This window comes from Balaenoptera acutorostrata, chromosome 3, assembly GCF_949987535.1.
Source record: "Balaenoptera acutorostrata chromosome 3, mBalAcu1.1, whole genome shotgun sequence".
NCBI lineage: Eukaryota > Metazoa > Chordata > Mammalia > Artiodactyla > Balaenopteridae > Balaenoptera > Balaenoptera acutorostrata.
Genome location: NC_080066.1, coordinates 105,910,555 through 105,921,301, shown reverse-complemented (window position 1 = coordinate 105,921,301; position 10,747 = coordinate 105,910,555). Strand labels below are relative to the sequence as shown.

Below are 10,747 nucleotides of genomic sequence, written 5' to 3'. Positions count from 1 at the left end.
CCCCCAGCAGCCACGCGAGGCCTGAGCAAACAGAGGGTCTGCAGCTGGATCACACGACAGGGTAACGCAATTTAGGAAGATTTTCCGAGTGGCTTCAGCTTGGCCACTTCCTCTTGCTTTTGCAGTCCTGGGCCTCAAAGGTAGCCTCTTAGGCCAGGTTGGGAGAGGGGAGCTGGCTGGGCTCTGCGGACAACTCCTCCGCCCCCATGGAGTATGCCCTCCTCCCCATCTCTGGGCCCCGGATCCCTTTCGTCCACCGAGAATAAACATATTCCATTATGAAAAATACCCAAACCCCACCTCACGGAAAACACCGCACGGCCCTCCTGCTTCCTATGCCCCTCACAGCCACGTCCCAGGCACACAAACTGCAGCCACACCAAGAACGTGAAACACTGTTTATTCTTTGTGGAAAGGTTGAACAAGGTCGAAAATGTCCTTAGAGGGCACTGACCCAGCCCCGCCCTGCAGGTCCTGGGGTCGGACGCCTCTGCCCCACCCCCACCCCTCCCCATGCCCCTTGTTAACAAAAAGGAACGATTTGAAGGGAATTCATATATAATAATTATAATAAAAATATACATTAAACAAAACAAAAAACCCAAACAAGACAACTTTAGCCGAACTGCCAGCACCGTTCACCGCACTCCTCCCACCCCTGACATCCCTCTCCGCTCACTGCCCCCACGTGGTCTCTCACTCTCCCAGGTCTCCGGGTACCAGGACCACCTTCGGCGGCCCAAGGAGACCTCAAATGGGTGGGCTGGGTGGGGAGGGGAGGGCAGGACACCTGTAGAAAGGGCTTGGGGGGGCGTCGGGAAGCGAGGGGCTAACCTGACAAAAGGCCCAGGCGCCTGCCCATTCCCGGAGGCTGGCGGAGGCAGGCTGATCCTCGGCTCCCTAGCTAGGTGGGTGCTCTCATCAAGGTCCCGGGTCGCCAGTCCCCCAGGCCTGCCCTCTCTGCTCCTTTCTCTGGCTCCCTGCCTTCCCCTCCGTGCGGTCTGATTGAAGCCAGGGCACCAAACGGGAGCAGGTGTGCCTTTCTCGGGCCCTTCCTGAGAGCTCCAATAAAATGTGCCCTCCCCCGGGTACCACAGCCCACCCTGTGGCGTCCCTGCCGGCCTGGCCTGCCTGGCCCCCGGCCGTCCACTCCTGCTGCACCTCCCTGGTTTGCCTTTTGGTCCTGTCCTGTCCTCTCTGACTGCTCTGCCCCTGGGTCCCTACCCCAGCTGCCTGCATTTGAGTGAGGTTCTTTCTCTGTGGCCCCCAGGCTCACCCCCAGGACTCCTGGGGCCCACCCTGGTAGCTGCACCCCCTGGTCTCAACTCTTCCAACCTTGACATCCCCATCCGAGGCTAACGTTTGGGAGGGTAGGGCTGTCAAGGGTTTCTGCAGCCCCAGGTTAGTCCTTAATGGCTCAGGCTCCTTCCGTGGAAGTTCTCGGGGGCAGGTGGGGCAGAGGTGGATCTCGGTGGAGAGGACTGACCCTCTCTGAGCTTTCCTCCCAAGGTCTTAGGGAAGCTGAGCGGCCCTCACCCCCTCACTCTCTCAGGGTCTCCCCCTCACAACAAGATTAGATTTCTTTCAGCCAGAAAGAGTGGTGGGAGGCTGCCAATTGGGTACCCCCGGGGGCTCGCGGGGCTAGCATGCCCAGAGACCCCTGAGGTCAGAGTTCAGAGGTTAAAGGTATGTCAGGGAATGGAAAAGGAGCAGATGACCCCATTTGACCTTTACCAGCGAGGTCTGAGGGTCCTGCCTTCAAGTGCAGAGCCCGGACATTCAGATGGGGCTGAACACACACCAAGCCACGGGGGCCCCTGAGGGGCAGGGGCTGGGAGGCCGGCCCCTGCTCAGCCTCCGGGGGAACCCATCTAGGGAAGAAGCAATGCCAGCGCGGAGTGGGGGAGAGGCCAGTCATGGGACAGAGAAGAAGGGACGTGGGGGGGCTGGGGAGGGGGCTCGGGACCGGCGGGAGCAGCCCACCCACCACCACCTGCTGCCACTGGCCTTCAGAGGCAAAGTCCTCGTGGGAGGAGTGGGCGGGCGGCAGTGGGGGTCAGACCTTGTCCAGCAGGGAGCGCTGGCAATAGAGCAGTCGCTTGGGGGTCCCGTGGCGTCGGAAGAAGAAGACGGCGAGGCCCACCGCCAGCACCAGCAGCAGCAGCAGCACAGGCAGCACCACGGCGGCCGCGCTCACTGCTCCGCTGCCTTCCTCGTCCACCTCGATGATGATCACCTCCGTCTCCTCCTCAGTCCCCTCATCCGGCCGGCCCCCCGACGACGGGCAGCCCATCCAGTCCCGCAGGGCTGACTTGGGGTAGCCCGGCTCGACCTTCAGCTTCTGGTTGTTGAATTTCCAGTATTTGTTCCCCTTGTAGAAGTAAGTGAAGACTGCAAGGGTCAGCAAGAAGGCGGCATGGCAGATGAGAGGTGCGGGCAGCGTCCGGAGATGAGCCAAAGAGAGAAGGAGAGCGGGAGAGAATCCGTCAGTGTGCGCGCCAGCTGAGGGAATCGCTTCGCTTTCCTGAGCATCGGTTTCCCCAGCTGTGGAACCAGGGAACTCTAGCGCCAGGTTGAGAGAGTGCTGGGGATTAAGGGGTCTGAAGCGTGGAAAGCACTTACTCAGTGCCTGGCACAGGGCAAGGGCTCCCCTGTCCTCCTCATCATTATTTTCAACCCCGATCCTCTCCGTCTTTCCTCCTGCTCTCTCTCAACTCCCTGTTCCGGTCCTCCCCTCACAGACGCCTCCTGTGCCCCTCTCACCTTCATCGCTGCCCATGAATGACCCTCTGGGAGACTCAGGGATTCCTTCCCAGACCTTGATGTTTTTGGGGTACTCGCTGTCCACTGCTCTGAGCTCCTCGTTGAAACGGTAGTACCTGGGGGAGAGGCAGGGAAGGGAAGTGGTTGGACACTGGGCATGTCCTCCGAGGGGAGTGGGACCTGGGACTGAACTCGCCGGTGAGCAAAGGGTGTCTGTGGATGGGGGGCGGGGGGACAGGGGTTTTGAGTAATGAGGGCCTGCAGCTGAAAGTGGTGGAAGGTGGGGGTGGGAGGGAGGGCCCAGGCTGCAAGGAGCCACCAGCGGCCCTTAATGACAGTGCCTGGCAGCTGGGGCGGTGGCACAGGGCTTGGGGCAGGAGGCGTCAAATGAGCAGGTCTGAAATGGTGACCCGGTCATACCCCACTCACTCAGCACCCCATGGAGGCTGCCCGTTGCTAGGCAACAGCACAGGCTCAGCCAGCTTCTTCTCCAGGGGAACATTTCAGGGGGAAAGTAGGTCTTCCTCCAGAATTGAGGAAACCTGGTGGTGGTGTCTGAGGAGGAAGGCCTGGGCCCCAGGGATTGAGGCCTTACTTGTTTCCCCGAAAGAAATAGGTCTTTCCATTGGGCATCCAGAAGAGAGCAGCATCAATCTTGTCGGTAGGCAGTCCTCGACCCAGCTCCTTAATGTGCTTGGGGTAGCCAGGCTCCAGGGAAGCTTCGTCAAACACCCAGTGCTTGTCTCCTGGGGAGGAGAGGGAAGGGCAGGATCTGACTCCACCTGGGCTCTGCGGTCTTTGGAGGAGTCAGGTGGAATTTGCTCCTCCAGGGAGACCCTCCCCACACCCAAAGACTATGGCAGAATGTCCGGTTACCTTTGAAGAAGACAAACTTGCCATCCTTCCTCTCATAGGCAGTGTTGATGGATGCGGGCAGGCCCCGCCAGAATTGGCCGATGGGCATGGGGTATCCATCCATCACCTGGTTTTTCCTCACCCGCCAGAACCAGCGCTCCTGGGAGGCAGTTCATTATATCCTTAGCTTTGTCCTCCAGCTCAGTCCCCAAAGCTCCCGCACTGCCTCAGTTTCAGTATTTAGTCCTCCTGCTGCTGTTTCCACCCAGCCTCCCGGTCATGGAGCCCTTTTGTCCCCCACACCAGCCCACTTCTTCCTCTCACCTTGAAGACAAACATCTCCCCTCGGAGCATGGCCACGGTGTCAAAGTTCCCATCACAGATGTTGGGCCCATAGGTGGGGTTTTTGGGCTTATCAGGGACAGAGGGCCTGGAGGTGGTCCTGGGTTGAGGGGGCGTCTTGGTGGGGGACCCTGACTCGCTCCCTGGGGCAGAGAACACGAGGGGCACTTCAGACTTGGTGGCAGAGTAGGAGGAAAGGACAGACATATGGGCAGATAACACCTTTGGAGAGGTGTGGCTGGGCCTTTGCGGGAGGCTGAAGCAATCAGCTGGGGAAGGACAGAAAAGGTGGGGTCTTTTAAAAGTGGGAGCGGATGGAGGCAGGGTCAGGTGGGGGGCCGGGGGGAGACTGTAGGGCATGAGGGAGGGGAAAATGCACAGGCCAGGGAGAACAGGAGAGGATAAGGAGCAGAGAGGAAGGAGCAGATGTGGGCATAGATTACTTGCCATAAAGTTGCTGGATGCCCCGGCGGTCATCATCGGGCAGCACAAAGTTCTCTGTGTCCATCCACTGGTAAAAGGGTGCCATGATGGCCGAGGGATCATTGGAATGCTCAAGGCCCAGGGCATGGCCCAGCTCGTGCACAGCCACCAGAAAGATGTCATTCCCTGGAGGGATGGGGATGATTATGATGGCAGCCTGGGTCCCTTCCCTCAGACTCCCTGCTTCCCCATCAGAAGCTTCAGGTTCACAACGAAGCCCGCCTCCCAAATTTTCCACCCAAAGTGACCAAATCCTGAGTTCCAGCCTCATATTTGGCAGAGGAGGCAAAAGCCGGCCAGCAACTCTTCTGGGTAGAGGCGAGAGACTGTTCTGGGGCTGGATCCAAATCCCAGCAAGGATTGGGAAGCTGAAGTCCTATCTGGGCCTCAGTTTCTCCCAGGAGCCAGACATGACATTTGCCTGGAAAAGTGAGTGATGCAGATGCTTTGAAGCCTTTGACTGGGAAGTCAATATTGGGCGAGAGAAGGGACCAGATGTAAATAGCTCAAAACGGGATTCCTGCTTTCACTGGAAGTCAGACCGGGAGATGTTTGTGGTCCCCCAAAGCCCTGAGATTTGGGGGTCTGAGGCTTGGGGAGGAAGCTGGAGAACCCCCATACAAATGACTCTTGATTCTTCCAGGGATAAGAGTCCCCAGGCTACCTCGCTCACCATTCAGATCCTCGTTCCGGACAGTCCAGGGCTCGGCAGAGTCAAAGTGGGTGTCCCCTCCAATGTTGGGGCCTGGGAAGTAGGCATGGGCCAGGAAGCCGCCCTCGCCATCGAAAGGCGTGCTGTCACCGTGGAAACCCTCAGCAAAGAAGATCATGATGTCGGCCTGCTTCTCGTGGCCCTCACGGATGTAGGCATAGGGTACCTCTCGGAAGCGCAGCGGCGTGGCACTCTCCCACACACGGAATGCCTTGCGGATGGCCTCGAATGTGGCGTACTCCCCCACCTTGGGGGTGTAGTTCTGGATGCTGAGGTCCAGCCACGTGGGGAGAGGATGGGAGTGTGTTAGGACAACGAGGGGCAGAACTCCTTCCCTGTACTCTCCCAGGTCTGACTGAGCTGTCCAGCCACCTTTGTCTGACCCAGCTCTTCCTGCCGCCTCACGATGCCTCTGTCCCAAGAACTGAGGGCTTTCTGGGCCTGGGAAATACCCTCCACCGGCTGCACCCCTCTCCAGGATGAGAGCCATTTTCCTCCCTACCCCCGAGGATGCTTCTCAGGAACAGGGGTGAGTAGCGAAGGGAGCCTCAGGGTCTCTAAGCACCACTGATAGGGAAGGGTGACCTGATGTGAGAAAGGCCATTTGCCTGTTGGACTCACCAGAAAGTGATCTCGTTATGCTGCCATTTGAGGCCCTGGATGGCATAGCGCTTCCTTCGAACATTGGCCTTGATCTCAGCCCCAAACTTGTCTGGAACACCACAGCGGGGGCGCCTCATGGCCCTGGGGTGTGAGGATTGTGGTCAGGAGAGCGTATGAAAGAGAAAGGTCTTCAGAGGAGAGGGGGACTCTCTGGCCCCAGGGTGAGTGTGGGGAAGAGACAAGGTCATGAGGTCTGGATGAACAGGAGAGGGTCGGGATCAGCTTGTGGGGATGAGGTATGGGGGTGGAATCAGGCATTCAGGTGGCAGCCTCTCTGGTACTCAGTGTTGTGTCGGTGGGTGCTGGGCAGAATTCCTGCCAGGGTCTAGCACTTACTTCATGGTGTCTGCATCAGCCTTGCCTGTCACTCGCAGACCGTAGAACCTCTGCATGGCAGCGATGGCAGCTGAGAGTGACTGAGGCGAGCGCTGTGTGTGGGTACGCAGGTCCCCAGGGGGCAGGTAGCCATACTGCTGCAGCCAGGCCTGTAGGGAAAGGGATGTGGCTTGGAGCATCCCCACCTGGCCCGAGGGGAGCCTCTGTTTCCTCACGGCACCTGGAATGCACCCTTGGCTTGGTGTGGAAAGGGCAGTGAGCTCCCAGCCTGGCTCTGGCAGTGGGTCTGGAGGAACTCCCAGGCTGGACCCAAACTCTGGCCCGGGTCCTAGTATGGCTGATCCTCTTGGAGGGGTGGAGAGCCACAGTGCTGGGCTTTGGCTGTAACTCTTTTGATGGGAGCCCTGGTGGTTTAATTGAGTTCTAGGATGTCTTCTCAGAGCTGGGATTCCTTCTAGTGCTTTCCTCCTCTGTGTCAAGTGTTCTTGTAAATACAGCATGTCCCACCTGAGGCTGGGGTGTGCCCATGGTGGATGGAGAGGGGAGAGGCTGAGGGGGCTCCACTTTGGGGCCTGGCACGAGGCTCTCCTGGGACAGGCATGCTGTGCCTCCGGGGTATACACAGCTGAGATCTTTCCAGAAAGGAGAGCAGAAAAGGAGCTAGGGCTCCGGCTGGCTGCTGATAGGGGAAGCTGGGGCGTTTGGAGGTGGTGCGGATGTGATCCAGTCACAGAGTCGGGATCCTGCCACTGTCGCCATCCAAGCAGCATCTGACCTAGGGCTTGGGACCTAAAGACCCATTTAAGGTTCTCAGTAGAGGGAGTGGGAGATTGGGATGGTGGTTAGGATTAGGGTTAGTATTTTACTTAGTATTTTGGTGACTGTAGTTTATTTTAGGTATGATGTGAATTGTCCATAATATAAAGGCTGGCATATTGCCTTAAAGTTAGGTTTTTGGTGTTTGTTTGATTGAAAGGTACCCACATTGCAAAGCCCTGCTGAGGAAAAAGTCAGCCTTTATTGTAAGAAAAATGGAGTCTTTTCCTAAAGCCTGAAAAGTAAAATGAGCCAAGTTTTATACGGAACATGAACATGCTCAGATCCTCCTACGGGGAGATGCTACCCGGATGGCTCTGGTCCCTGCTCCAGCTTTGCCTTCTTAAGGAGTCCAGAGGATGCTGCAGGTTGCCTAGGGCGGGAGCTTGGAGTGCAGAGTGGTGCTGCATCCCTTACTCCAGGTCATTAGGATGGCTCTCCATGTGGCCCTTCACCTCGAGGCCCAGGCCTGGACGGTGGTGCAGTGCTCTTGCACTGGGGCTGGGGGTGATTCAGGAGCAGCTGACTGGGGACCTGAGCCCGCAGGGGCAAGAATTGCAACATGGTTCTGGGAAGTGATCCCCTACGGCTGATGATGGGAGTTAGGGCCCGAGATGTAAACAACACAGCCTTTCCCCAGCCAACAGGCCCAGCCAGAACAACCCTAGCACCACCCGCTCTGAGAGCCCCTCCTCAGGGGAAGAAGGCGGGGAGCAAAGTTTAACCTCTGTTATACCGGAGCAGGGCAGGAGGCTCCGGTCTTGGGCTGCTCTCCCGGGAGCTCTAAACTTGCCCTGACCTGCGCTAACTGATGCCACAGCTAGTGCCTGCAGGAGGCCTCCTGTGGCCTGTGCCCAAGTATGCAGGAAACTCCCTTTGCCCCTGGCCTCACCTGTAGGGTAGTCACATCCCGGGCTTATGACCTCTCGTGGGGGAGCAGCTGCTTCAGCTTTGGGAAAGGATGGGAGCAGCCCACTGCTGGAGCTGGAAGACTGAGGTCAGGCCCCCTCAACCCTCAGGGAGCAAAGCTCCTAGGGCAGGATGACAGGAGGGAGGGTGGCAGAGAGATGGGGAGAATCCACATCTGGGAGCTCTGGGATACATCCCTCTTCCTGATGAGTCTTTCAAGAAGGTGGATAGGTCTAAATATTCACGCCCACAACCTCCACCCCATATGCAGTAGAGAAAGGTGGAGACTTAGTCAAGAAAGGGACTTCTCTGGAGTCAAGAGAGCCACAAGTCCTGGAAAGGAAGTGCCCCCATTCCTCTCCTCCTCCCAGGCCTAGGCTCCGAGCAAAGCAAGAACCACAGAGGAGACTATGAGGTCGGAACCACAGAAGAGAGGACTCTTGTGTCTGCGGCTGAGTGGGAGAAGGGCCAAGTGCCAGACTGGCCAAGGAGAGGAGAGGGCTGTCCCGGAGCTGGTGCAGGACCCTGGAGGTGGTGGGAGGAGGCCGGCTGTTTGAGGCCTGGGCCACCCCAGCTCTCCCTCCAGATTTGCCTGGAGAGGGAGCAACTCTGCAGGGTCAGAGAACTGAGTCGGCTGGCTTTGTCTGAAAACTGAGTGGTGCAAGGTACTCCTCTAGGGGAAAGTCAAGGACAAGGAACCCCTCCCACTCGTAGGCCCACTTCACCGGCCTAGGAGTCCTGGAGGGGGTTGGGGGGAATCTCTGGCTCTGCTGCAGGCCCTGGATCCCAGCCTCTGGGCCTGCTCCTCCCTCCCTCTGCCTCCCACCCCTCCATGGCCCAGAAGCAAATGATGGTTCTGGCACTGGGACTGCCCATGACCCGCTTAAAACAGAGCCAGGGCTGCCGCCCCTCCCCAAGGGGACCTAGTGGGGCAGGGAAGGGAAGGAAGGCAGGGCAGGCGAAGTTGGCAGCGGGAAGCCCCCAGATGCCCGGGCTCCTTTTGTTAGACGCTCTCCCCTTCAGGCCTCTGATGAAGACTCCAGGCCTGGAAAGAGGATGCCTCCTCCTCCTCCTGGACCTTGTCAGGCTTAGCCTCTGGGCAGATTTTCACTCTCCGTGGTCACCTCCATTCCTAGGGCCACACTTTTCCTGTCAGTCTCAGGACAGAGAGAGTGTGTTCTTTCTGGAGATGTTTTCTCCCGGGGTGGGACCAGGGCCGGGACCAGGAGGGAGGAAGCCAAGTCCTGATCCCTTCCCCCTGCTCAGGGGCCCTTCCTGGCCCCTCCCGACCGCACCCAGGCCCTGGCCGAGCTGAGTGGGTTGGGATGGCCCAAAATAAGAAGCTGATCAAATCCGTCTCCCACCTTCACCCCAAAATAAAAGAGAGAGAGAGGAAAAACTTCCTCAGACAACTCCCACGCGGCTTCCTCCCAGGCCCGGTGGGCCAGCGTCGGGGAATGGGTGGGGGGCAACCGAGTCAGTCAAGACCTGCGCGGGAGCCCAGGGCCAGGCCCTCACCCCGCTCCCCGTGCGACGCCCCGAGTCTCCCTGCAATTAACACAGAAAAGCAATTAACAAAAAGAGCCTAAAGGCGCTGAAGGGGGAGCAGGGAGCGGAGGCGGCAGCCCGGCCGAGGCCCCGGCTCACAAGGAGACCTTTGTGTGTCCGGAAACGCGGGCCAGGGCGCCAGCGCCGCGACCCTCGACGCCAGGGCTCCGAGCCGGGACACAGAGGGTCCTCTCGGGGAGGCGGGGGGTGGGGTGGGGGTCGGGCCCGCTCGGCCGGCCACCCCCGACCGCACCTGGCAGCCGACGCGTCCGAGGAGGGCCGGGAGCGCCAGCGAGGCGGCGGCCGCAGCGTGGGGGGCCCGGGCCAAGGGGCGCCGTCCCCGGAGCCCTCCCGGCCGGCAGAGCGCCGGCGAGCGCGGGCGGGAGAGCGCCTGCGAACTGGAAAGTCGAAGAAACAACAAACTCTCGCACATGACAAGAAACCAGGACAGCGCGGGGTCTGAGCGGAGTCCAAATATTTATCAGGCTCCCGACCGGTTCCAGAGCTGAGCTCAGAGCCCAGGGGAACTGGGGAGGGGTGGGGAGTGGGCCCCGGCTGGAAAGTTCTTCCAAGGAAAGGAATGGGAAAGAAAGTCGGCGGCGCGCGCGCGCGCGCGTGGGGGGTGGTAGTTGGAGGAGGCAAAAGTTGGATCGACTTTGAAGTTTGGAGATGAGGAGGGAAAGGAAAGGAAGGGGGACCCTGCAGGCCGGAGCAGCCGAGACGCCGAGAGCCCTCCTCTCCGAATGGGGGCTGTCCCCTCGGAGACCCCCGGGCTCGCCTCCCCGGCGGGCGCGACTCCGGGCAGGGCCGGAGGAGCTCACTTACTTCGGGGCTGAAGCTGCTTTGGGCAGAGCTGAGGGAGGCGAGCGCGGAGGCGAGCGCGAGCAGGGGGAGCAGCAGACTGCGGGCGGGTCGTGGGGCGAGAGACATGGTCCGCGACCGTCCGGGCAGCCGGGCCGTGCGGGCTCCGCGGCGGGGCCCAAGCCCTGGGGTCGCACCGCCACTCCCTCGGGGCGCCTTTTGTCTTCCGTAGGCACTGAATTTGGATTCCTAGAGCGCTGTCCGCTTGGAGATGAGGGGATTGTTCTTGAAAGCGCCTGTTTGCTCGTCCCCGCTTTCCCGTTTTTTGATCTTTCTTCTGCTTAGTCTGCGAACTGGATGGCGAGCCCTCTCTCGCTCTCTCCTCTGGTCCCTCCCTTCTCCCACAGGCTCCCTCCGCCCCCGCCCCAATGCCCTCCTTTCCCGGTGCGGACGTGGTTGTTTCAGTCTGAATCCAATTACAGCCAAGAGCAGGGTAAAAAAAAAAAACAAAAAAAACAA

The 10,747-nt window shown here is 59.5% G+C and overlaps 1 protein-coding gene across 1 annotated transcript; it reads right to left on the bottom strand.

Moving 5' to 3' along the window:
- Positions 1 to 383: 383 nt before the first annotated feature.
- Positions 384 to 10,653, bottom strand: MMP14 (matrix metallopeptidase 14). Its single transcript, XM_057542343.1, has 10 exons — positions 10,253 to 10,653; positions 6,155 to 6,303; positions 5,777 to 5,899; positions 5,117 to 5,424; positions 4,404 to 4,569; positions 3,943 to 4,099; positions 3,640 to 3,778; positions 3,359 to 3,509; positions 2,764 to 2,879; positions 384 to 2,391 (listed from the first exon to the last, which is right to left on the bottom strand). Exons 1-10 carry the CDS (start codon positions 10,355 to 10,357, stop codon positions 2,057 to 2,059), a joined length of 1,749 nt encoding a protein of 582 aa, XP_057398326.1. The 5' UTR covers positions 10,358 to 10,653; the 3' UTR covers positions 384 to 2,056.
- Positions 10,654 to 10,747: the final 94 nt, after the last annotated feature.